The sequence below is a fragment of the Python bivittatus genome, unplaced genomic scaffold (assembly GCF_059951505.1).
Source record: "Python bivittatus isolate LINGU-HERP-01145 unplaced genomic scaffold, Pbiv_v1 ctg000410_np1212, whole genome shotgun sequence".
Taxonomy (NCBI): Eukaryota; Metazoa; Chordata; class Lepidosauria; order Squamata; family Pythonidae; genus Python; species Python bivittatus.
The window spans coordinates 13,119,520-13,147,278 of NW_028277067.1; the positions used below are offsets into that span (position 1 = coordinate 13,119,520).

The 27,759-nt window shown below is 41.8% G+C and overlaps 2 protein-coding genes across 4 annotated transcripts in view; both read right to left on the reverse strand.

Annotated features, from left to right (window-relative positions):
- Nucleotides 1-4,168: 4,168 nt before the first annotated feature.
- On the reverse strand, nt 4,169-19,388 carry TMEM101 (transmembrane protein 101). 2 transcript variants are annotated; one of them, XM_088143508.1, is made up of 4 exons: nt 17,420-18,106; nt 16,410-16,590; nt 14,240-14,386; nt 4,169-11,837 (listed from the first exon to the last, which is right to left on the reverse strand). In XM_088143508.1, exons 2-4 carry the CDS (start codon nt 16,551-16,553, stop codon nt 11,529-11,531), a joined length of 600 nt encoding a protein of 199 aa, XP_087999634.1. In that variant the 5' UTR covers nt 16,554-16,590; nt 17,420-18,106; the 3' UTR covers nt 4,169-11,528. The 2 variants fall into 2 exon arrangements, with proteins under 2 accessions (XP_087999634.1, XP_007428629.2); XM_007428567.4 differs by lacking the exon at nt 17,420-18,106 and adding an exon at nt 18,928-19,388 and having other exon boundaries at nt 4,170-11,837.
- A 5,831-nt stretch (nt 19,389-25,219) lies between these two features.
- ETV4 (ETS variant transcription factor 4) overlaps nt 25,220-27,759 on the reverse strand; it is a 35,723-nt gene continuing 33,183 nt past the window's right edge. The window contains exon 14 of one of the 2 annotated variants that reach the window (XM_025166877.2): nt 25,220-26,655. In XM_025166877.2, the coding sequence (XP_025022645.1) occupies nt 26,440-26,655 (216 nt within the window). In that variant the 3' untranslated portion in view covers nt 25,220-26,439. The remainder of the gene's footprint in view (nt 26,656-27,759) is intronic. The other variant, XM_007428566.4, reaches the window with a different exon arrangement.

Consider the following 27,759-nt stretch of genomic DNA (forward strand, 5'->3'; position numbering starts at 1 on the left):
ATAGTCAATGATTATGAGAGTTGTACTCCCAAACATCTTGAAGGTATATTATGACTGTACTGACTGGGTCGGATGTACCATAGGTTCCAAGCTAATCATTACACAACTGTTTTCAGCCTCAAGGTCACTTGGGTGAAGTGGTATTCCGTCCTCCTTCCCCCCAAAAAGAGAAGTCAAAACAAAGAAATAGGCAGAGGCAAGGCAAAAATGGAATTTGATTTAATTTAAATGCAATTAAAAATAAATTAAATCATTATGGGCTTAAGATATGGATTAAATGTAACAACGTATCCTCCCATTACACATTATGTTACCATAGATTAAATCAAACCAAAATAAAAATCAGATTTTCCTAGCTAATAAGCCCAACACTGCCTTGAACCCCAGCTGCTGTGAGCATTTAATTTCCCATCAGGTGCTGCATTTTTAGGCTTCCAGGCCTGTGGGTTGTAGAGGCACCTGGATCCAATCATAATGGAGAAATAATGGAGCCCTCAGTAAATACATCTATTATTTTTAATGAATGTTCCATAATGGCTTGACAGGTGGTATGATACAGACAGGTGAAGGTGAGACCCTCCCAGGGACAGAGGTGAAAACAAGTCCCTTCCTACGCTCCTGGGACAGCAGTGATTCGTTCTCAATTGCCACAGGGGAAGTTTGAGTTCCCATCTATGCCCAGGAGCCAGCTGTTTGGGGGTGGGGGGTGATGGGGGAGAGCTGACACATCATCATATTCCAATATTCATTGCTCTTTGATTGGATTCACTTCACAATTATTCTCCTACCGGTCACTAATTGCCAAGCTACTTAGCATTATGGAGGGCAAATAGTGGGAAAAGGTTGGGAACACAGGCTTTAATAACAAGTAGATCTCATAAACACCTCCTCCAGCCTTTTCTCCAAACTAAGCAATAGATATTACCACTACTGCTTAGTGGTTTTAGGACTGGTTCCGGATTGGAAGAGTCAGCTCACTGGCAGGCTTCTTCCTGTTAGGAGACCTTGGGACCTTAATGCTCTAAGCAGGTGCAGGTCTTCACCCATTTTGGCCTCCCAGACCAACAGCATGCCAGCAGATTATGGGAAATGGGAATGGAAACTAAATCCGGCTGTCTGGCCAAGCTAGGTGTGCAACCCAGAAAAAGTACATTAATTGAGCCAAGGATGCCTCCTGTGGACACAAACTTTGATATTATCTCTCTCGACTCACAGCCTCTCTTGGTTCTTTTATTGCTGCTAAATCTCACTTGAGACATAATTTCTGTAACAAATACATTTCAGCAAGGCAAGTTCACAACAGACCAATACCATCCTGGGAAAAATTGTACCAGTTGACTTTTGACCCTTTAGGGAGCCATAACAGCAAGAAGGATAATCTCTGACCTAGAGGCACATGCAGGCCCCTGCTCCAAAAGCATTTTGCCAAAATTCCTTAGTAAATGATCGTTTTTTACATGGAACCATATTTTGCTATTTTAAGCCCCCCAAAAGGGGAAGTGAATAGCTAAAGCAATTACAAGGCAAAATGGATCCCTCTCTGTGCTTAACCACCATCCCATAACAAATAAAAAAGAGTTGAAAATGTTTAGTTAACCCCATAATCTGATTGCGTCACCAGTCCTTATTGACCCAAATAATTGTTTTTTAAATGTTGTAAAAACGTTGGCTAACCCTGCAGTAGATATACAAAACTTTTAGAATACTGAAAAATATGAGATAAACTCTCATTTGCTAAAAAGCAGGTAGAAAGCATTTGGTAGGAGTTGCAGCTTCTGGGCGATCTTCAAAGGTAGCCCCTTCTAGAGTACATTGCAGTAATCCATTCCAGAGATGACAAGATTGCGAGTTATGAGTGTTGGGGCCTCTCTCCACAACTGGTATGCCACCTGAAACTGGGAAAAAGACCCTCCTCCCCCAGCCACCTGTTTATCTAGCAGTAGCTGTGAGTTCTGGAGAACCACAAGACATGGACCTGCTCCTTCAAGAAGAATCTTACTCCATCCAGAGTCACCACTGGAGTAGATGGAGAACCAGATGTTTTCTGGACAAACAGCATCTCTGTCGTGCTGGGATTCAGTTTCAGCTTGTTTCTCCCCATCCTTATATCTCTGGGCACCAGGTCAAGATTTCCACTACATCACTGTTTTTCAACCACAGCAACTTTAAGATGGGTGGACTTCAGCTCCCAGAATTTCCCAGCCAGCATGCTATATTGGGAATTCTAGGAGTTGAAGTCCACCCATCTTAAAGTTGCTGTGGTTGAGAAACACTGCACTACATCTCCAGTTCAATCTGGAATGGAGGTTTGTCTGAATATCATCAGACTTATCCCAAAGTGATAGATGACCTCTTGCAGTGACTTCATAAAGATGTTAAAAAACAGGGGAGAGAGCCTGATATCCCAAAAGGGAGTAACTGACGGGTTGACCTCTCCTCTCCCCACCTGCAATTGGGGTGGACCACTCAGGAAGGAATAGAATCTCTGAACTTATTTTAACACACTCTGAACAGCCATCCTTGAAGGAAAATCCCTTATCCTTTAAGACTCTGTCCTTATGTTGAAGGTGGGGTTGAAAATACAACCCATGTATTGTTGCGCTGCCCATTTTACAAAAATGCATGGTTACATTTTATATCCCCCTTATTAAATACATTTCTCGGTCATTCAGATTGATTTTATGTATAGTTATTATTAGCTGACCAATATGATTCAGCTTCTTTGAAGGTGGCCAAATTTTGTTTTATTGTTTGTAAAACCTGCTGTTTTCATGTTGATTATTTCATTAATGTTGTTTATTTTTATCTTTGTTTATTCTGTAAGTTTTAACTACTGTCTCCTTTAAGTGGAATTCTAGTCATTGACTGTAATAAAGGATGGACTGACTGACTGGATCTAAGTATTTTGTTTCCTGTAGGACACTTTGCAATTCTATCCCACAATTTTCTCCACAGCCTTTCCCCAAACCGGTAGATTGGAATTCTGGTTTGTGATAATAAAATAAAATATTGATTGAGGTAGATTGGAGATTGGCCAGTCATGGGTGGATCCAGGAAGAGTTCTTCAGCAGGGGATATACCATCACCTTTCTCAAGGTTGCTAGGGCCAATCTTTCTCCCACTGACTATCCCCAGGACCAGCACTCATTCTTCCACCAGCTTCCCATAGGAACCAGTGGGGCTTCCAAACATCCCAGAGCTTATACCACCAAGGTAAAAACATTACCCCTTTACCCCAATCATCTCCTCGGATCCTGCCCATGCCAAGTCTAGACCTGAGCAAAGATGAACAGTTCTATCACCCAAATGTTTCCCAAACCACTCATAGCAGCACATAGGAAGCTTTTGTTGCCCATCACTCTGAAAAAGAGACCACGTCACTCTAAACAGGGTTTCTTCACTACCCTTATGTCATGATATAGGCTCAAACATGGTCTCATAATGGTGTTCAGTCAAGTTCCCTTCCGGCACAATATTAATTCAAATGCATATTGTTTTAATTGCACAAAGCAGTTTCCCTCCTGACTAAGCCACTCTTCCAAATCCATTGTAAGCAATTATAGCTACACCTGATCATTTGAATATGCAGGAGCAGTCTATCATAGGAGGTTAAATGAGACTTGAACACAGATCCTCAGTGCCAAACCAGTTCTACAAATAGGTACCTGGGGACATTCATGTAACCACTTTTTCCCTTTCTTGGTTCAGCTTTCCCCAAGCAGTCGTTCTCCAAGTGTTTTGGACCAAGTCCCATCATACCATGAAAGCATGGACATGCCAACTAGAAACTTTGGGAACTGAAGTCCAATACCTCTGGAAGGCAAAAGCTTAGGGAAAGCCACTGCTCTAGTCCTAGGAGAGAAGTTGGCAAGAGTCAGCAAAGGCAGTTAAGGCTACTGGGGAGCAGATCGAAAGGGAAGTGGAAGGAAGAGGAGAAAAAGAATGAATGTTGTTTTCCTAGGTTCAAAGCTGCCTCTTGGGGAACCTGTTTTTTCAAAAATAGGTTAGAAAAAAGCAATTGATAGATTTTATTTGCAGAAGCAATTAATAGTCCCAACAAGGTAAAAACAAAGAGCATCTGGAAAACAACAGTGCCACCTTCCATTTCCAGAACGTAGAGAACGGATGCAGCAGCCACTTCAAAGAGTTTATAACATTATGTCCCTCCGCTGATTGATTAGCAGCGTCCCTGCTGTCCCGTTATCATTAAACCTGGGATTGATGATGTCCTTAAAAGCAAAATCAGTGAGCGGAAGGTGCCTATTTATGAGTGCTCCAAAAAGTACGTTATACATTTTGAATTTCAATGAACTGCTCTGTTTCTTGTCCTAGCAAGAAACTCTAGGACACAGTGAGCCGAGTCTTCTGTTTGGCTCAGTTTGGAATAAATTGCGGGCTACGTGGAAAGGTGTGGTCATATTTATTTCTTTGCAATTCAATATTTCTTTATTTTTTATTTTCAGACTCATATGCCGCCCATCTCCCCCAGTGGGTGACTCTGGGTGGCTCACAATAATAAAAAAGAAGAAAAAACACAGGTCTCTCCAGACATGGATACAATCTATAAATAATTAAAAAACATATATTAAAAATGCCCTAAAACTTCCTATGATTTTAGCACTAAAAAACCTGTAAGAAGCTGGGGGGGGGGACAACCCATCACCCCACCAGCCATCTCCACAGGTGCGGGCCCCCCTCTGGCCCCCAGGCCTTCTGGCAGAGCCAGGATTTGATCCCTTTCCTGAAGGCCATGAGGGAGGGGGCACACCGCACCTCAGGAGGCAAGATGTTCAATATGGGCTAGGCTAGTGTGTGATGCAGCGTGATGTTGATTTATACAATGACAGTATAAACCAATAAAAAAATCGTGCCATAAAAGTCCCTTTGCCCATACTTACACTTGTTCTTTCTACTTCACAAATCTCTGATAATGAGGCAACGTGCTTTAGGCCTAAGCCACATATTAAATTAACACAGATATACTTCCATTCAACATTACACAATTTTGATTTGGCCCAGCCTATGATGATGATGATATTATTACTGAGAATCCAGAGACTCACAGCAACTCACAGCAAAAACATATCATATGATAAATTATGGTAGGACATCCAAGGTAAATAAACTTACTCTCCCACAATATAATGGAAAATGTAATAATTATAACAAAAACCTAAAGAAATCCAATAAATATAATTACATTACAAAAAGAAATTCATTAATGGTGACTGATCATTCCCCAAAAGCCCTCCAGAAGAATCCACCTTTTACTTAGTTCTAGAAGGCCATCACTGACAGAACTGGTCTAGCTTCCAGGGCAGGGCTATTCCAGAGAATTGGCACAATGATGGAAAAACTGCTTTCTGGCTTCAGCCTCCCTTAGGCCACAAAATTAGGGCATCACCGGCAGATTTTCCAGGGACAACCTCCACAGATAGCTTGATTCTGGTTGGAGAAGTCTGTCCTGCGGGTTATCTTGGTGCCAAGACATAACAGAGCTCTTTAAGTCAAAACTAGCACTTGGAATTATACCTATAAACCTATTACAGTAGTAACCAATTCAGGGCCTGTAATATGATTATGGTCATGAGCATCAGTCATGAGCATCAGGTTGCTAAACTTTGGATCAGCTGGTTCCAGACAGACTTCAAAGGCAGCCCCATGCAGAGAATACTCAAGACGTTCCACCAAATGGTGGTAAGAGTGTAAGTAGCCAGATTTTCCTGCTCCAGGAATGACCAACACTGGCACACCAACCTGAGCCATGCAAAAGCCCACCTAGCTGTGTCTTCCATCTACCCATTCATCAGTAGCCATGAGTCCAAGGTGATCCCCAAATCACAGCCCTGTTCCCTCAGGGGCTGGGCTACTTTTCAAGACACCACAGAGGAGCAGACAGCAATGTACAAACAGCAACAATTTCATATATTCACGTATTATCAACAACTTGGATTGCAATCCATCACTTCTTCTATAAGCATGCATTAGTTACTGTAGATAGAAGGAAACAAAAGACTTCCATTTCAAGGACTGCAAAAAATGACTGAGGGCATAATAGCATATGAAAAGGCCCCTCATGTTTAATGAAATGTGAATTGTAATTTAAACAAAAGTTGCTATCATTATAAAGAATGGTTAAGCCTTCTTCAAGGTTGAATTTGCTCCACTTTGCAATTATGTGAAAATCCAGCACTTTAAGAGAGTACAAAAGCTATCCTCAAGATTAGGAAAAGGGCATCTAACTCACTATAAAATTAGGATCCTGTTACCACTGATGAAATTAAAAATATTGATTCCCTGCCTCTTCTGTCCTTATGAGAGGCAGTTTGGTGTAGTGGCTAAGGCACCAGGCTAGAAACCAGGAGACTGTGAGTTCTAGTCCCACTTTAGGCATGAAAGCAGCTGGGTGACTTGGGCCAGTCACACTCTCTTAGCCCTAGGAAGCAGGCAATGGCAAACCACTTCTGAAAAACCTTGCCAAGAAAACTGCAGGGACTTGCCCAAGTAGTCACCAGGAATCAATGCTGACTCGAAGGCACACACACACACACACACGCACACACACACACACAGTCCTTCTAAAACAATAGAAATACTAGTGGTGGAAAGATATATTCATATATTTAACAGAACAGGACACATAATATTGGAGTGCACCAAACTGCCCTTGTCTGGACTCAGAATCTAAGAGGGGCTGGGCCTGGTGAATACCTGAGGGGGTGGCTACCATGGAATACCAGGTAGCCTATTACTATATAGTGAAACCTTATTTCAGTGGACTAATTGAGGGAAACAATATCTGTTATTCTCCAAAGTTTGACAAATCAAACAGTATGTCATTGTGGCAACACACAAATGACAGAGTTTGCACCACTTGAGTAATAGTCTCATTATGCAAATAGCACATCATTTGCACAGCGGTATCATTACCCAATTGATATAAATCCCAGCAGAATTTGGTATGTTGTATGTGAAGTTCTGGAAGGAAAGAGGACGACCAGCAGCAAAGTGGATGGACCCAATTACAGTGGCAATGGGTGCACCATTGGAAGACCTGAGGATCAGATTGGGCACTGACCTTCTTGGAGAAAATCTATCTATGTGGTCACTAAGAGTTAAGATCATGTGAAGTCCATTGCATAGAGGTCCAGAAAATTGAGATTTCATTATGATGCCCACTAATCAAAAAAAAAAAAATCATGATGATTGTAGGTTAGAGTGGGATTCTGGGAAGTTAAAAAACATCTCAGAAGGCAGTGGCAAACCAATTCCATACCATTACTAAGAAAACTGAATGGAGGTCTACAAGCACAAAGAAGTAGGAGAAGGAGAGGGGGAGGGGGAGGGGGAGGGGGAGGGGAAGAGGAAGAGGAAGAGGAAGAGGAAGAAGAGGAAGAAGAGGAAGAAGAAGAAGAAGAAGAAGTACTAATAATCCTTAGGTAAGGTGGGCATCTAGTGGCCATTCTCTGACATTGCATGAGGTTCCAAGTTACTAACAACATAAAGCAGCCAAGAGCATATTATGACTTAGCTGAACCACAGCCCTTTAAAAGATGTCTTGAAATTGTACTCCTATGTTCATTTTTTTGTTTTACACAAAGTCCATAAGGGGTTTCCAGTCAGCAATAAACGTAGATATTGTCTTTTCTCTGATCAAAGACGCCAATTTAGCCATCTCAGCAAGTTCCATCATCACCATTCCTCCATTGTAATGCCAAATCTTTCCATCTTTGTGCATACAATAATTTCGCTGCAGTTATCATGTACAAAAACAAAGTTTCATGATTTTTTTCCAATCAACTTATGATTTATGGTTTTGATGATTAGACAAGATTATAGAAAGAAGAGAGTTATATGGTAACTACAGAGTAATATACAAATTTATGATTGTAAATTTACTGCTGTAAAGATTGAAAGCTATTTTGTTGTATCTTTCTTTTCAATTTTTTCTACCTTTTCCCCCCTTTCTTGCACTTTTAGCTTTCTCTTTGATTTTTTTTTTCCTTACTTTATATTAGTTTGTATTAGTTTTTATCTTCCTTTATCTTCTCTACCTTCCTTTATCTTCTCTTCTATTGGTATCTTCCTTTTTAAAAATCTTTAAATCTTGTTCCATGGGCTGAACTCCATACTTGCTGAGAGTGCCATTTGCAGTAAGTTTTGTAAGCTCAGAAATATGCAACATTTATTTACTAAAGATATATTCCACCTTCTGTCCATCATACAACTAAAAGTGGTTTGGGGTTCCTAGATGGTTGTTCAAACACCAACCAGATTCAGACATGCTTGGCTTCAGTTAGGATGTTGCACCAAGTTGGCTTCAGACCATCTAGGGACAGAGGCCATAATAATAAAGCCACTTGTGCCCAAGCTGACATACAGATGGTAGTAACAGAATAGCATTCCCCAACTTAGTACACTCCAGATGTGTTGGAGTATAATTTATATTATCAACCAGCCAGCAAGTTCTTTGGGAAAGATTATAATAAATGATCTCTGAACACATAATGGTCTTGGAACCTGGGAACACAATTTGCTGGCTGTCTTATCTTTTTTGTTGAAGTTGTCCAGAAGAATTGGGCTTCATATATGTTAGCACATTGCTAACAACTGGGCTATTGAGGTTCAGCAAAATGTGAAGAAAGGAAACAAAACAGCCACCAGAAAAGAGAGAGAGACACTGATGGAAAAGTGTGTTTATTCTCTTTTAAATCTCCAAATGCAGAGTACGGATTGGGAAACCCTGAAAGATGCAGCAAATCAACAACGCTTGCCAATAAGGAGGAAAAGCCAGTGTAGCGCATAGCTAACACAGCTGAAATAGGCCATGATTCCAGAATGGCAGTGTTTTCCAAGTGCCTGCATCTCTCCTGTGGAAGTGAATATGTATAAAAATCCATTATGGGGCTGGATTTTACACAAATGATTCCTGAGTAGCATGTTAAATTGCTTGAGTACCTCTGAATGCAAATATCCCACCCTTACATTTCAAGATATATACTGGATTTTTCCAAGTGAAGATTACAGTTCAGACAAGGTTATTGTCACAGATGTGTTCTGGCAAGCAGCAGTCTGAATGCATTCTGAAGAATGCAATTACAGAGATAGGAAGAGCTGCATAAATATTATTATGAACACGGATTTAATTGTAGCTAGATCACATGCTGTCAACCGAAAGAAAACCAGATTTAGAACCAGGGCAGGAATGGAAGTGGTTAAATTGTACTATGGCAGCCCACTGCCTTCCCTGACTCTCTGCAGATTCTGGTGCCTCTAGCAACGTAATCTACCAATATTGGGGGGGGGGGGGAGGCGGAATCAGCATATGTTATATTTGCTGGGCAGCAATCCCCTCCAGAGAGATCAATATTGTGAAGAGTTTCAATGTATGAGGAAATCTCACCTATTATTCCCCCAATCCTCAGTATCAGGCGTTCTAACATAATCTTGTTTAATTCATGTTATATGATTCCCAAACTCCTTGATTCCACTGAATGTCACTCATTTTTCACCTTACTGCCCCCAGCTTCACTCCACACCCAGAAGTAAATCTAGACCAGTGACCAGTGGAAGTGACTGATTCACAGGCCTCTCATTCTCACCTGCATCCTTAAGCCCCATCTCCCACAATGGTCCCAAATGGGCGAATTTCAGCCTGGGTTTTCACATCTTTCAGGGTTTTAACATGCTCCCCATTCTGACCCTCTGGGAGGCAAATCGCTCCCATTCCCACATTTAAAATCTCCAAAAATGGTGCAAGAAGTGATGATCTGGGGGCATTTGGTGAGGTTTGGAAAGGTTTGAAAGGGTGGGGATGGGAGTGGTTTTCCTCTCACTTCCATTCCCCACTCTTCATCTTCCTCCAAAAGGCAGTCTTTAAAAAATGGACTAAAATCGGTCTAAAAAGTGGGATTTCCACAATTAGGGGACGGGGATAAGGACCTCCCAATCCCTCTCTCTTCCTTGAAAAAGCATCAAACCATCGGCTGCAAATTTCTACCCCATCATTTTCTGTGATAGGAGAGGCATATAACTAAAAGTCATGAAGCACAGATGCAACCATCTACCACTTCAAATATTGCCTATCCCTGATTAGCCCCAGTACTGCAAAATCTGAGGTATCCAAATCAAGAGAAATTATATCCCATCTTCCTTTCCTCCACCTATAGCTTCTTGGAAACCAACTCTAAATTCCCTGTCCTGTAGGGACTTAGCACAAAATTAGACTTTACTTTTACCATCCAGTTTCAGCAGTGAGGTCTCCTAGCTGATGCACTAAGTATATAAATACTGGGTGTCTCTTCACTCCTGTACCCACTGTGAATAAAATAAAGTTTTACCCAACTGGTCATTGTTTGACTTCATGCACGCCTGGAAGAGTATACAGTAATACCTTGGTTCACGAATGCTTCTGTTCACGAACAATTCAGTTCACGAACAGCACGATTCGCAAAATTTTGCTTCCATTCGTGAACTCCACATCGGGTGACGAACACGACCCACAGCCATTTTCCCTGCTGTGACACATGGTCGTGGCTTCCTGTAGGGAGGGGGACTCTCCCTCCAAACAATAACCGCCTCCCCACCCGCCTTCCTGTCCTCCACGCCAGAAGTCGCCTCAAGCAAGGTTAGTGTTCTCTCTCTTCATACTGTACTGTACTTTGTTTCATATTTTTGTGGTTTAAAAAAAAATACATATGGTTCAGAACGGATTAACCTTATTTACATTGAACCTTATGGGAAAATTTGATTCGGTTGGCGACCAAAATCAGTTGGCGACCACATTCATAGGAGTCAGAACGGATTAACCATATTTACATTGAACCTTATGGGAAAATTTGATTCAGTTCACGACCAATTCGGTTCGCGACCAGAGTCATGGAACGAATTAAGTTCGTGAACCGAGGTACCACTGTAATACAGTTTCACAAATGCATTCATACAGGTCAGCCAATGCAAACACAGATTTTACAGTTCATGTTAATCTCTTTGAGCATTATCAAGCCCCACTTGATATAAAAAAATTGCACATTGTGTGACAACCACCATCATAGTAGATACCCCTGAATCCAAAGTCAAAATCTCTCTGTCTCTGCCTACTCAACCCAGGAATTTTGCTCAGCAGCACTCTGAGTGGAAACTTTGTTCAAGTTTTCTTTAAGTTTCTGAAAGACTGGAAACAAAAATCTATACCAATTGTATTAGGGGGAGACTAAAACCCTGAATTTTCACTGATGTAATTAAAGGCCTTTAATCATTCACTTTCTATTGCTCAAGAAATAGGACAGCTGCTGGACTGTCCTTGACAAAAATAAAACTGAAAAAATAGAAGAAAAATGACCCCGGATTGTAAAGAAAGAACATGAGTTCATTTAGCTGCCAGTAGGAAGGAGCAAGGAGTTTCAACAATGCAGTAAAAACAAAAATAAATAAGCAATTCATTAAAAATCCAAGTCACTTCTCTGGAAGTCTTCTCCTCTCCCTGGCCTGAAATCAAGCATAGTTCCTCAAGTCTTGTGGATTTATTCTCAGCCATCAGTGGCCAAAATTATGGAGGCCCCAAAGATCCCAACGTTCTGGCCAATCAACTTCATTTGATTCCAGAATTCAACTCTGCGAGAATCGTGCCAGTAGCCCAGATTGCCATCAATGAAGAGGATGATCAGAGGGAGAATTACCGACAGGATCTGAGCAGCTGTGGTGATGTAATAACCAGACAGAAAGGAGAGGGCAAGGACACCATAGAGAATGAAGAGAAGCTGTAAGATGATCTCCCCACCCAGGATACCACCAAGATAGGCCAGGCGGTCTTCTTTGCTGTGCTGAAGGGAGTAGGCCTGAAAAGAATAAATTGGAATGTTGGTTTACAGCAGCCTTTAGCCTAACAGTTCTATAAGGTGTGCCTTTGGGGAGGCGGATATAAACTTCCTATATAATTTCTATCTCTCCAACCACTACTGCTATGCTGGACTATTAAGGGGATTCTGCAGAAATCCACAATGAATTTATTAACCTCCAAGTGGGACACAAATGTATCTGTCTATTATTTGCACTTTTTTTTTTCAGGGTCAGATCTGCTCATGTTTTTCCCCATAGTTGGCTGACCACATTTCTCAAGGTATGTTCTCATAAGACCGGAATGATGGATCCTGCCCAATTTCAACTGAAGACAGCTGCAGAAATAATTTTGGAAAGTCAACAGTTTTTTATTCTAGATGAAATTATTGCTTATACTCTCTCATCTTAGCAAGCATTATACAGTGCAGGATCTCAGAAAAAAAGGGGGGGGGTGTTCATACCTTCCCATCCAAAGGTTACATACAGAAGTCCAACTGCCAACCCAGGTAATCAAGCAAAAATTTACAACAACATTGATTAGTTGTGCAGCTTGATTACTTCAGGACAATCCTGATTTTTCTATTGATTTTGTCCTGGCCCCAATTAAAATCAAAATTAAGACCAAGCTGTGGTCAATAAAATGTCAGCTCTTGGATGAAAAGCTTCGTTATCAATTGGGACCAAACTGAAACTAGAGTTTATGCCAGCCTGGGGCCTTTGAGAAAGCCGAGAATGTATACATCTATAATCTTGAGCCATCAGCATTACAGCTAGCATGTGATTTCTTCTGGCAGAGAGGGAAGTGAGGGATTATGTTCGTAATTGTTTGGCATCTCCTCTCTCTTTCCTTTGAGGTTCACACAACCATGAGCCTCCTTTGCTCCTACACGCACAATTTCCTCCATATAGTACACTACATGTTGGGCGGATCAGAAAAGAGAAATTCTAAATAAAGATTTCTACCAGATTTGGAGTCTCTCCTTGCTCCCCTGCTTGACTCTAAAACTACCTGACAGTTAACACATTTCAGACAGCCTAAAAAAGAATATTACAAGAAAAAACACAAAAGTTAAACAAGCTGTCTTTGAGTATTTGTGTAAACCTGTAAAGCCTTTTAAGGTCAAAAAGGGGACAAAAATAGATCATTTTAAACTAGCATCTTTTTCTGTATACAGGGAATCCTCGCTTAAAGACCATTTGTTCAGCGATCATTCAAAGTTACAATGGCACTGGATGAATGGTAGTTACAACCGGTTCTCAAAGTTACAACCACTGCAGGCCCCTGCAGTCACACAATCAAAATTCGGGCACTTGGCAGCCCACCCGCATTTATGACTGCAGCATGTGCTTCAACACATACACACCCCGCCTTTCTTTCCCCCATCTCTGCCCTTTTGGCCGCCCTGCACTCTGCCCTGCACTCTGCCACTCCTGTTGCCCCCAGCTGACCTCTGCTGTCTTCTTCCTCCCACTGCTGATGAGGCGTGCCCAGCTGAGGCACTTGCTGGCCCTTCGCAACATCTTGCACCCTGTACTCCCTGCCACCCCCAGCTGACCTTCACCGTCTTCTTCCTCCTGCTGCTGACGAGGTGTGAGGCAGCTGCTGGCCCTCACGAAGCCTCCATGATGCCTCTATGGCAGTGTTGTCCAAACTTGGCCACTTTAAGATGAGTGGGCTTCAACAGAGCCGGTAGTTTGCACGGGACAGGAGAAGCGTTAAGTCCTGGCCTAACAACAGCAACCGGGACTACCAGAAATGCCATTGCTAAGCAGTGCGGTCACATGATGTTTCGCCTAGCAACTGCTTCACTTACCAATAGAAATTCTGGTCCCAATTAGGATCGTTAAGCGAGGACTACCTGTATACTCATAATTCTCCCTGTTTATGTAACTCAGGGGTTGGCAATACTGTATGGCGTTTGTGGAGTTTTTAGTGCTCTCTGAGCTTGGTTGTTGGCTAGCAGATGTTTCATTAGTTGCACTGATGATGTTACTTAATCGGGTAATGAAACGTCTGCAAACAAACAACCAAGCTCAGAGAACACCAAGAACTCCACAGTTCAACCTGACCTACAGATATTCTCTTCTATTGGAATATCGTGTTTATTGTACCTTAATAGCATCTGTGGAATCTTAAAATTATATTTTATTTTTTTAAGAAATGAAATGCAAGATCTTGGCCTCTGTGAATGTTTGTGTGCACTCACACACAGGCACTTGTGAGACTGTCCGCCTTCTGCAAAGACTGCTGATCCCTGATGAATCTGATCCCTGACTTATGGCGCACACAGTATGTCCAGTACCTGTCTCATCACTGTTTTTAACCCTGTAGCAGCAAACTGAGAGAGAGAGGGTGGAAAAGAAACAGAGGGTCAATTCAGACTTTTTTCCATGTACGTACCACACAAATGAGGTAGATTCCAATGAAAACTTGTCCAGTAGACTGCAATGATCTGTTCCGTGGTTTCTGGCGGTAGATCTCACCAGCGCCACTGGCCAAGACCAGAAGTCCACCTATTATGGCTATTGTTCGTGAATACATTCTAACCTGTACCATGTTAATGCAAAATAAAACAAAATATGCCAATTAAAAAAAAGCAGGAATGCTATTTACTGTAAAGTTTTCATGTTGAATTCAACATCCTCTATATATCAATTTCTGAAGAGAGAACTTTCTTTTATCTCATCTTAGTGTTGAGTTCTTTTTTAAGAGATGAAAGTGGATGCCTCAATTTGAGCACGTAAATCATGTTATATATTTGCCATCCCTTCCCTTCACACCACTGATATTATCTCAGAAAATTTTCCATTAACCATACTTTTCATTATGTCCAACCAAAAAAACGATAGTTATCAGGTTTAAATATGTGAGGATTTGGATATAATGGGAAATGTCAATTAACAGAAGTGTGTCAGCATCAGCAGAGAAGAACTAAACTTAGGCATATTACAAGAAGTTAAGCCAAGTTTTTCATGTTTATATCTGATCAACATCTGATACTGGAAGGCATCAAGAAAAAATTAATTAAGAAGCTGGAAGCAATTAATTAATCAACATTTAACTGATCAATATTATCATAGCCAGTACTGACCTGCAGAGCCTCAGGGTAGAGAACAATCTTATACATTTATTGATTGATTTAATTCAATTTGGACACAACCTGACTCCAACTGCTCTGGACAGTTCACAAATAGTAACATAAAAACCACTAAAAACCCAAAACAAGATGGCATCTGGGCACAAATACAAACAGAAAACAAAAACAATGAACATGCCCAATGGGCCCCACCTGTCTCACATCAAGGCCTGGGAGAACAAACAAATATTCAAGGCTTTACGGAACACCAACAGGGTGGGAGCCATATGGATTTCAGGCAGGGTCACATTCAAAAGGGGAGGCACACTGTCAGAGAAGGCGCACTTCCCGAATCCTGATAGATGACATTGTTTAACTGAACGGACCCAGAGCACACCAACTCTGCTAGCATGTACCAGCCGGGCAGAAACCATGAGAGACAGGTGGTCCCTCAAGTAATTGGGCCCTATAGCAGGCAGGGCATTTCAGGTAATGATCAGCACCTTGAATCACACTAGGAAGCAGACTGGCAACCAGTGCAGCTCGGGGAGCAGAGGTGCCACACAGGCATCACCGCCTGTGCTGCTGCATTCTTGACCAGCTGAAGCTTCCAAGTGGTTTTCAAGGGTAGCCCTCTTCAAGCAGGAGCTGCGAATCCAAGAGGACCCCAGACTGCACACGCTCTTGAGTGGGGAAGTGCTATCCCATCCACCCAAGAGTATGGGTGGAAAGTCCTAGGATCTAGGGGGCTCTAATATCCATTCAGTCTTGGTAGGATGGAGTCATAGTCAGTTCCTCCCCATCCAAACACTGGGACAGGATCTCAACAGGGTGAGATACTTAAGCCTCCAAATATTGTCAGATGAAAACTTATACAGTAGAGTCTCACTTATCTGATATAAACGGGCCGGCAGAACATCAGATAAGCGAAAATGTCGGATAACACACAGTAACGATTGAGTGCGGTAAAAAAAAAAAAAACCCAACAATCCGCTGCGCCTGTTGCAATAAATTTTTGCGTTGCGGCGCCGCACTGTCAGGAGCAACAAGAAAGGGTACACTCACGCTCGCAAACAATCGGCACATTTTTCTCGTCGCTGATTTATGCGTGTTGTGTTTTTTTTAGGGGCGTCGGATAAGATGGAATGTCGGATAAGCGAAGGTCGGTTAAATGAGACTCTACTGTATATTCATTCTTTTCCACTGACTGATGGGAGATGTAATCCAATTACACCTGGAAATGTTTCCACTTCTATAAAATGAGAAGTAATTCCAGCATAAAATACATTCACTCCATACTTATCTGCACACTTATAGTTTAGAAGATCCTCTTTTGCTAACATTGAAAGCTGCTATACGTGAAACTTCAAAATCTAATCGGAGGAAAAATATCAGTACAGACATGCTGGCCCGTTTAAGACCAAGCTAATTCTGTGATAAAGCAGATCTATAACAGACTTTGAATACCAAAAATGGAGCAGCGAATTTTCTCACCTTCAGCCAATCTCCATAATGCGCATAGCCTCCAACATATGCTGCGTAGGTGCTGACAGCCAACTGGAGAGCAGCCCCCAGAGCAAACCATCGACGTTTCACACCAAAGGACATAAAGCTGGCACACAAAACTGCTGCACCCATGTCAAAGTAGAGAAATGGGACAGGGATGTCTGGTTTCCTGGATAAGGAAATAAAGGTAGGAAATTATTCCATAAAGGAACTGAAAAAAATGAACATTGCACACAAGAGAGAGAGAGGGTACATGCATACATACACACCTTGGCCTTAATTTCCAAAGAATACAGCTCCACCTGAATATTGACAGAGTTTTGGTACTTTTTTCTTAAGAGCCCAAAAAACTACCCAACATGAGCTAAACCCAGACACCTTTGAAAACTACTGGAAATTCAGCATTAAGCCTTGGAGAGCATAGGCAGTTATAAAGATTAGGAAACTCATTATTAGAAGCCACTACCCTGAAGCCCTTGACAAGGACTTTAAGAAGAGAGGAAATAATGTGCTGATCTTGAGCTGAAAACTTCTGACCCCATCAACTTTCTTTTACATCACTTTTCTTTTATATCCTTTTATCAACATTCTATCATCCTTTGCTTTCTTATCAATTTTATTTCATACTCCTCTGTAATTCTGATAAGAGATGCACATGCTTAGCAGTACATCTGGGAAGCTACTTGACTGTTCAAGCATGTCTCACGTAGGCATGTAAACAAGTGCTGGTGTGATCACCTGTGGCAACCAGGAATCATCTCCAGGCAACCTGCCATAAAGAACAGCAAAAGAAAAATGCTGTTTTTCCCTTCTGGCTATCAGATATCACGAATTATAAGTAGAAGAACATACATTTATTTTTGTTTATATTGCTTGCATGTCATTTATTCCCACAGGTTCTAGGCAGCTAAGGTACAGATAACCAGCCTATGTGAGTCAATCTGCAAGACTACCATCAAAGTAGAAGATAATAATGAGCACGGCATTTAATAATTTACCCCAAACAGCAGTCTATCCATCCTCTCCCTAAAAAAGGATCAGCAGGAAACTTTACAAGCCTGAGAAAACAAAGTAGCCTTCACCTGACAGTTAAAAGATAACAAAGGTAATAGTCAGAAAATCATGATTTGGAGAGCCACTAAAGAAAAGGTTCATTTATCATCATCATCATCATCCCTCCCCATTTCTGATGAACTCTAGATCAGGTACAACAAAGTCAAAACCTAATAAAACCAAATAAAAATGATTAAAATAATACCATCAAAAATTATCCATACACTTCATGGGTGTGCTGTAAAGCTCACCTAACTATTGAATGTATGCTGGAATTCTTCTGCTTTGGCTTGGTTACAAAATGCCAGGAGGATCAGAGCCATTCACAGCTCCACGGTGAGGGTATTCCATAAAATGGGAACTTTTGATTCCATAAAATGGGATGGCCTGTCACTTGGTCCACATTCCACATATTTCTCAAGGGGGACCTGCAACAGGCCCTCTCTTGATAATCAGCCCAAATAAGTACATTCAATTATGGCCAGATGTCGCCTAATTTATGGTTGCCTCCAGCCTCACCTCCAAAACAAAGGGATCTTGTTTTGGATCTGAGTTTAACATTTATTCTGTTAGATCTATAAACTCAGTGCTCACAGTCCAGCACATTTTGAAGAAACAGCTAGGTAAGGTTGTTCTAAACCAGTATTTCTTAAAGTATGGTCTGAGGACTCCTGGGGGTCCCCCAAAACCCTCTCAGGGGTCCGCAAAATCAAAATGATTTGCCAGCCTATGTTGAAAAATAATACAATATTAAAATCCCATCAAACAATCATGAGAAGCAGTAGAGGCAATGAATGTGTCAAGTTTAATTGTTAATACAGTAAATATCGATAAATATAACCCATACAAACAAAAGTTCTTTTGGAGTCCTTCCAAAAAAGTGGAAAGGGGTCCTGAGAGAAGAAAGTTTAAGAAACACTGTTCTAAACCTGTAATTGCCCCCATTTTCCTCCCCCACCCCCAAATCTAATCATTCTCCCAGCTTGACCCACTAATGCCCCTCCTGAGATCCCACCACCAATACCCTTTCTGGCTACCTTCCTGATCTCCTCCTATCCCCAGCATATACTCACCTGTTATTTAACGATGCCCACTCTGTTCGCGACCCTGTCACTTCCCGTCAGAGGGCTTCCGTCCCTCTCTTCCATCCCAACTCTTCCATCAAATACATGTCCCTTTCTCCCAATGTGAAACCCCAAGCCTCGCTCCTTTTCCATTCATTCTCACGCACACCGTCTCGCCGATCTGAGCATTTTCTCTGCCCCCCCCCCATGCTACAGTCTCGATTCCCACTTCTCCACGTGAGATGCTCGGGACCCCTGACTTCCCCGGCCTTGGAGACTGCTTCCTGATTCTAAATGGACGGAGGCTGCTGGCATCAATTACTCTGCACAGGCTCAGAGGCGCCCTGCGCTTCCGCAAGCGCACCGACTTTCGAGAAGGTCTTACTCACCGGCGGACCTCGGCGCGCTCGGCGTTAAGGAGGAGGCCGCTGAGGCAGTGCCAGAACGGGAAGCGCGTGAGCAGCACCGACCCGATCCGCATCAGGAGCCGCAGCACGCCGCGCCGGCGCCCGCTCCCCGCCGCCATCTTGCGACAGGGCGGAATTACTGGCGTATCCCGTTCCCACCAGAAGGTCCGTCTTGGTCCGTTAGAGCGTCGCTCTAACGCGCGTCCCCAAAGCTTTCCCGACAGGAATTGACGCGCAGTACAACGCGTTCCGCCCTTCTTTGCTGTAGGTTCAAAAGTCGTTTCCTCAGATTTGCCGCTCGCCATTTACGTTAGATTTAATCTGCCTCTTCTATGCCATTTACAGTTAAAAGAAGCTGAAATCCAATACAATGGTTCCGTGCTAGGGAAACTGCCCCCTTTGATTTTATGCCAGTTAAATGTTTCTATTTCACCGCAGCATCGTTCTCATCTCACTATTATCGTGCGATTTGCTGTATAAGATACAAAACTCATGAGGAAATTGCAATCTGACGTTTGAGACAAAGGAGGCAAGGGTGAAGGCGGGGGATATGAAAGTGGGTTAAAGAAGGGCAGCGAATGCGAAGTAGGGATTGTGGCACGTTTCGTAAAACAACAGAAGGCTTTTGAACGAGGTGGGAAGAAAGGAGAAACGTAGGGATGGATCACCTCAAAGAGAATCGTGGGACGAACGTCCTAATAAGGCTGTGATTAAGACACGGATTTCCCTTCACATCTAGGACAAACACAGAGAGAGAACTATGAAGCACACTTCCAAAAGCCATGTCTTTTCTACTGGTTAATACGGGTTGCTTACTTGCTCATTTTAAGCATATCCCGGTGCTAATTTAGATCACTAAATGCAGATTTTCAATTAGCATAAAAGCAAGCGTTAAGCATAGGTAATGAGTTTTACTTGCAGGAACATATAGCATTTCAGTATTTTTCAGTTAGAATTACTGAAGGCTGTGATTAAGACACGGATTTCCCTCCACATCTAGGACAAACACAGAGAGAACTGAATATTCTGCTCTGTAGCCATAGCAGAGTATCAAATTAACAGTGCTAACCCAGAATATGAGCATTGCATGGAGCAGCGGGTCTCAAACATTTTGGTTCCAGGACCCTTTTACATTCTTAAAAAGGACTGAGGATCCCAAAGAGCTTTGGGTTATGTGGGGTATATCTATTGATATTTACTGCATTAGAAATTAAAACTGAGAAATTTAAAAATATTTATTTGGCTTCATGGGCCCCTTGAAAGGGTCTCAGGAACCCCCAAGGGTCCCCAGACCACACTTTGAGAACCACTGGCATACAGCAACTGCAACAATCAGAAAACAGGTACCAAATTGCTCACTTTAAGGGCCAATTATTTCACTGATTTAACAGCCTTCCCATTTCATAGTCTTCCAGGAATGCTGGAATACAATTCCCATGTTTTCCAGTCAGCAGGACTATTGGCTACATTGACAGGGAACTACAGGAGTCATAATCTGCCATAGTTGGAGAGGAGGGCTAGATTTCCTTCTCTTTTGCTTTCTTTAACTTGAGCTGGTCACCTGTATTTATTTGCCAAACAGGTGCTTCAGTGACTTTAAGAAGCTGGAACAGCAAAAGTGGAGCAGGTTAGACACTTTCAAAAATATAGAGAAATGGGTTAATATTTTTAACCAATTCAACTCATATTTAAAGATTCCTCAGAACAGAGTTCTTTGCTACCCACATCCATACACTCATATATAGAGAGAATAATGTGAAAAGAATGCCTGTCACTCTAAGAAATCAATCTTGTCTGAAAAGTTAAGTTTTTTATGGGAATGCAATTTAGAATGCCAAGCTCTAAGTTTCCAAACAAGAAAGTTAGAGCCAGACCATAACATCAGATGGGAATAAATATCACAAAATATTCCATACAGTACTCATTTGGAGTAATAAATACATTAGTAGTAACAATAGAGGCAAATATGTGTAGCTCAGGGTTGAACTGTGGAGTCCTTGGGGTTCTCTGAGCTTGGTTCTTTTCTTGCAAACGTTTCCTTACCAGGCTAGGTAACATCTTCAGTGCTAGAATGGGATGGGGTTTGCTCTCTGTTTATATATTGTGGCATGCCCTGCCAGTGTTAGTGGGTGTGTGGGTTTTGTTTTGTTTTATCCCCCCCCCCCAGTTCCTTGATTAGGGTATTGTTTACTGCTTGATTGTGTGCCTGCTGGTAATCTCTGCTTATCTGGGTGATGATTGCTGGTGAGGAGATGTTCTGGTCTTTTGTTTTCTTTTCTATTGTCTCTTTTGAATAGTGTGTAGATGCCTTGGGCAGCAATCAACAGACACATAAAACCTCCACCCCCACCCCCACTGGCAGGGCATGCCACAGTATATAAACAGAGAGCAAACCCCATCCCATTCTAGCACTGATGTTACCTAGCCAGGTAATGAAACGTTTGCAAGAAAAGAACCAAGCTCAGAGAACCCCAAGGACTCCACATTAGTAGTAAACCAAAATCAAAATCACAGAGAGAGAAACTAAGATGCAAATCGTGTAATAATGTAATACTCCATGCATTCCAGATCAAGTCTGTAAATTACTTACTCACTGGAAAAAATTGTTTGCTATTTCCTGATACCACATCAGATTGAAATGTCTCATGGAACTAGAAGAGAAACATTCAGAATGAGTGATAAGACTTCGAAAGATTCTGCATTCCTGTCTTCTGCCACTAAGCAGACAAGAAAAGGAGTTCAGAATGCTAGGTCGCAAGGCATGTGTATTATTCATACTGATATCTCTCACAGAGGCCAAAAGGAAGTAAGGCAGTTGTGGATTACTGTCCACAGCATATGATTTCAAGGGCCTGTAGTGACTGCAAATGATATAGGCCAGGGTTCCTCAACCTTGGCAACTTAAGACGGGTGGACTTCAACTCCCAGAATTCCTGGCTGGGGAATTCTGGGAGTCCGTCTTAAAGTTGCCAAGGTTGAGGAACCCTGATTTAGGTTACTCTTTTGGGTAGGGCAGAGGAGGGAGAAGCATCTTAAAAGCTCTAGGATTTTTCAGAATTTCTCTTCAAGGTCTGAGAAATCTTGGAGAGGCAAATCAACCCCCTACCCTCAGGATTGCAGAACAAAATCATAGGAGGCTAAAAAAACAGTGCTAGAGGGAGGGCTGTAAAACTACTGGATTCAGGATTCCTCTGAAGCCCAGATACATACCCAGGCATTGGAAGGACTTTTTGCTAGACTTGGAGCTGCTGCAAACAATGCCCTTCCTCTGATGAGGAAGGGGTGAAAAGGAGATTTCAGAAATCTCTGAAAGTACAGGAAACTCAAATAAATGGCCCACATAAATAATGCAAAGGGTTTTTTTTAAAAAAACACGACTAAACCACGTAAATGAGAAAATTATGTAAATGATTATATTGTTTGATGGAAATGTTTAATTGCCTCCTAAGCCCCAAATCTTTTTGCTATATAACGCAATTTAGTATCAGACTTTGTTTTTATGTGGAGGCAATTTGATACTGCAGCCATATTTATAGTTGGAAGTCTTTGCTGAAATGAAGTATGTTTCCACTTGCTTCAATGCACTGGTGGGCGGGTGACCTCTTGGCCAATGCAAATAAGCTGTTCTGAGTTCCAGCACGGAAGAAAGCAAGACATAAAATCAAATATTAACCCTGTATACATTATCTAGCCTGTTGTTCACAATAAGCACTATAAAACAAGCCTGTCCAAATTCCTGTGAGCTATGGGAGAGAAGAAATAGGTACAAGTCATAGGTTCCCTGGGCAAAAAAATAAATAAATAAATCAGGATGAGAAAGGTTTACCTGTGTGGCCTTCCTTGGATCACAACGGCAGAAATAATATACATACCAATGTAGTCCTAAATTCTAGGCTTTCAGATTTCTGCAGGCCAGAGAATGGGATGGAGAGAAGTCCACATGGCAACGTGTGGCTGATAGTTGTGAAAAATCCATCTCACTGCCACCTTTTCTGCAATACCCCAATCACTTTTTTTTTTTTCATTTTCTGCACTTCCTGGAATCTTGTGCAACCAGGCAGATCAGTCCAGGCCATCTTTACTCTGAGGTCAAGCTAACAACATCTAGATGGAAAATGTATTCATGTCCAGGGATATCCTGCTCTCCTTTGGTCTTCCCAGTCCCAGATTCACATAGGAGCACTGGTGTGCATAACATTTAGGGAGAAAAGAATTTAAAATGTAAAGTCTTTTCCAAATATATCTAAATCTGTATGCTGGAAGTTTGAAATGATTAAATTGAGCTTTAGCCCTCGATCACAGATGACACAGAAATAAAGGAAAATTAAAAATGAGATTCAATCATGTACCATCATGTCCATCAAATAATTTAAAAACCTCATAGGAGCACTTTTTAAACTACATTTTTGTCTTCTGCACACTGCAAAGCAGAGCAACCCATAACCTCTTCTAGTGGCCAGGGCCTAAAACGTACATAAGCCAGATTGCCTGGATAGAGACTGAAGACAGAGTCATCCAGCACAACCAACAAGAGTGAAAACAAGTTGCCATTTAAAAAATATCCAGATCAACAGCTGCATGTAAAAAGAAAAAAATGTAATGAACAGTAAATAGGGCACACTAAAAGCTGAAATCCCTGCAACAAGCAGCTTAACTGATGGTAATTTTTGGGGACGAAAGCCCTGGAAATGTTAAGAGAGCCTACAACAACTTTTCATCTAGAGTTCTTCCCCAAGAGGGATAAGGGACAAGTTGTTGCCAAATGGACACTTCTGACAGAGAGCAAACCCAGGTCTACCTTCAGCTCAACTAAATGATTTTGATAACACTGCATGTTATTCATGCAGAAATGAAGTACAGGTAGTCCCCAGTTTAAGAACGAGTTCCATTCCCAAGGTCTGTCCTTAAGTCGAATTTGTACGTCAGCCAGAACCGTATTATTATATAATGCTGTATAAGTACTATTGTGTAATGAACTCAAACCATTGTGTATTTAACTCAAATATTGCTACAATAGGCTCTGTTCTTAATGATGGGTCGTCCTTAAACTGGGTGTTCTTAACCCAGGGACTACCTGTAGTAGTTCCTTGACAGAGACTGTAATTTGAATCCTGGCAGAATTATTCAGGCATATTAAATTCCAGTGGGGCTTCTTCCCAAGTCTGCCTACTCTCATTCTGGGCTCATGCAAGCGTTCGTTCATTCATTCATTCATTCATTCATTCATTCATTCATTCATTCATTCATGCAAGCAGGCATCATCTCTTGACTCCTTTCACATCAATGGTGGTTTTGTACATGATCTTTCTGAATGAGAGTCATAAAAAAGCATCTTTTTCCTGTATTTCTGATCAAGTACATTCGTTCTACATTGTCATGAGATAGTTTATTTTTGGCTTTGCATTTCCCGTAACCCCAGTCATTGATTAGTAAATCACTCTCCACTTATAGTGTATGTAAAACATGGTTAAATAAACCATGGCTTAGTACATGACACCAAGCATCAGATGAGCAGAGGCATCAATCTTGACTTGAGTTGGAAGCTATCAGACAAAGATGGAAGTGCCAGAACTGAAAGGTAAGGCAAGTTCAGGAAAATAAATTTGCAGGGAAGGCTCAAGAAAACCTAGTGGATACCCTCCCTGTATTATCCATTTGGCACAATAAGGCACAGTGCCTAGGGCCTACAAAAGTTTTTTTTTTATTAAAATATAAAAAATAACAGTAAAATCGAAATGTTACATCCTAAAATTAATTTAAGACATCATTACTATTTCATTGTGTGTAAACTTCACTGCAATTCAATTTTGCAACATGGACAAAAGAAAATTCCCTGCAACTTGTTGAAGAATATAGGTCCAGAAAATACCTTTATATCCCCAAACATCCAGACTGTTACTACAACAAGAGCCTATGAATATAAATGTGCCTAGAGCTTACAAGGGTCCTACTGCAGCTGCCACGGATACAATCTGCATAAACCTTAAAACATTCTTTAAGAAGCTGCTGTCTGAGTTTCTGTGTTTCACCAGACCAGCCAGCTTTTTTCTTTTTCTTTCTTTCTTTCTTTCTTTCTTTCTTTCTTTCTTTCTTTCTTTCTTTCTTTCTTTCTTTCTTTCTTTCTTTCTTTCTTTCTTTCTCTCTTTCCTTCCTTCCTTCCTTCCTTCCTTCCTTCCTTCCTTCCTTCCTTCCTTCCTTCCTTCCTTCCTTCCTTCCTTCCTTCCTTCCTTCCTTCCTTCCTTCCTTCCTTCCTTCCTTCCTTCCTTCCTTCCTTCCTTCCTTCCTTCCTTCCTTCCTTCCACTTACATGGCCACCCATCTTGTGTAGCCCAAGCTCCCTGTAAAACCAAAACCTAGCAGTTCAACCGCACTCTCCAGTGCATCCAGCAATACAATCCCTAGTCTCTAACTTCACCATATCCCAATGCTTGGGGGAGAACCAGCTCTTAATGGCTTTCCAGAAAGCTAAAAGGGTGAGGGTGTGCCAGATCTCAGGGGGAAGAGTATTCCCCAGGACAGGGGCCACTACAGAAAAGGCCTGCTTCCTAGGTCCCACTAGATGGCAACTGGAGTGGGCAGCTATATTAAATCTACATAATAACAACCACAACATTTGAAGGGAAGAGCCTTCCCTGTATGACAGCTATTCACATTGGAGGAACCAATGTGGATTTTGTTCTTTTGAGCTGTGGGTGATGGGAAAGTGGAGTTACAGTACTTCTGAAGGCCACCAAGTCACAGGAGGCTGATCTAGATAAATATCCCTCTTGACTCAAACAATTATATTATAGGTAGTATTCCATTCTGTTGGAAAAGAGCACAGGCTAAGCTACAGCAACTGTTTTATGGTTCTTGAAGGACATTAAAAGGATTAACTTCTTTGCCAACTCTTCTCACTTGAGCACTTGGCATCACGATGGGTTAGTCTGCTCTCTCTGTTGCGTATATCCATTTATCCTCTGCAAAAGAGTCCACAATCCATCATCCAGCTGCAAAGAAATTCTTTTGAGTTTGGAGTGTACATATTCCATCAGCCCCAAGCAAGGAAGAACCCCATTTAAAACCAGAAAGACCTCACCTTCCTCTTGTTCAGGTTTGGTGTAGTTATTGTTGAATCAAGATAGCCTTTAAAATAAAAAGCAAGATGTACAAAGCACTTTATAGTCTTTATCTTATTTGCCCTCACAACATCCCTGTGAGGTAGGTTGCCACTCCTTGAGAACAGCCTGAAAGAGTTGCCCCACATTCACCCAGGGAGTCTGTGGCTAAGGCAGGATTTGAAGCCAAATCCAAGCTTCACTTTCCAAGTGGCAGACCCCGCTGCCTTTCTTCCAAGGCTTCTGACATAGCTTCCAAGAGCAAGGCCGCACTCTATATTGGTAACTGAGAAACATCTTCATATATATATATATATATATATATATATATTTATATAAATATATACAGATACACACACACAACTCGCCCCGATGTGAACTGTCCATTCTATTGCTGGCTAGTATGTGCAGCCTTTTCCATAAGGCTGGGCCCCTCCCAGATCTGCCAGGTAGGCAGCATTTTCATCCAAGTGGGACAGAGGAACTGTATCTTCCTCGCTGACGTGCCACTCCAACTCAGCCTTCAGGGATGGACGCTGATTGTCAGGAAAGGCAAGGGAGAACAACACCTCAGGCTCACAGACAAACTTGTACACGTAACGCTCACCAGCCACCTATATCAGAGGGGGGAGAAATGCACAAGAAATGTAGCAGGTCTTCTTGGAACCGCCCCCCCCCCCCCGCGCATGGATGTCCCCAGACATGACAAGCATGCTATGTTGCTTCTTTGTTTGTTAGACCTCTATTTTACGTTTCGCTGGATTTGGCTTACATAGCACTCCAGTTGTTTTTCAAAACAACTGGCATGAGGTTCTGGGAAGAAGTACTAAAAATGCACATTTAAAATGTGTTTTTTCTCTTTAACTTTATGTGTGCATTTTAAAATTCATTTTACAGGGCCTATAAGCCATTCCAGTCAGAACTGATGCCGAGCAGCATATTGTTCCCAACTCTGTAACTTGGATTAAAATGGAAACAAAGCACAGAAACCAGGTATGTTTATAAAATAATGTATAAGGACTGGGAATACACAGTCAACCCAATCAAAAATTAAAACATGCAGACGCCTATATGTATTGGAGGTTTTAACATACTAGGCACGAAGCCAGCTGGGTGACTTTGGGCCAGTCACTCTCTCTCAGCCCTAGCAAGGAGGCAATGGCAAACCACTTCCAAAATCTTGCCAAGAATACTGCAGGGACTTGTCCAGGCAGTTGCCAGGAGTCAACACTGACTCGAAGGCACACACACACATAGACACATATACACACACAATATAATAAACAGATCATAGCATTACCGTAAGCATTTGTAACAGTTAAATAGACAGCGAAGGTGGGAAGATGCTCAACCAGTTTTTTTCAAAACAAAAAAAGCAAAAAAGGCAGATTTATAACCCTCATGAGACGGGTTTTGTTCGATGGAACAAAATCCAAGAGCATCAAGTGCTGAGCAAGGTGGTTAATAGGGCCACCCCAAGATAAAGAAGGGCAACACTTCATTAAATCTTCCTGTGCCCTCCAGGCAATTATCCCACCTTGATCAATCCCCAGTTCATGGTGCTGCTTGCTACAGGTCTCCTGACTTTGCTGCACATCAAGACCTAGCCTGATGGTTACCAATGTGTTAGAATTTTGCATTGCTGGTGGCCCTTCCCTTCAAATTTATTTATTAAATTTGTTGTTATTAAATAAGAAGCACGGTGCAAACCTAGATTG

Bases quoted from the DNA above. Each gene is read 5' to 3' on its own strand.
- TMEM101 (XM_007428567.4), bottom strand. From the start codon at position 19,250: ATGGCGAGCGGCAAATCTGAGGAAACGACTTTTGAACCTACAGCAAAG. The intron at 14,387-16,409 runs GTGAGAAAATTC...AACATGGTACAG, and splicing joins ATTATGGAGATTGGCTGAAG to GTTAGAATGTATTCACGAAC. The intron at 11,838-14,239 runs GTACGTACATGG...TATTCTTTTCAG, and splicing joins GAATCTACCTCATTTGTGTG to GCCTACTCCCTTCAGCACAG.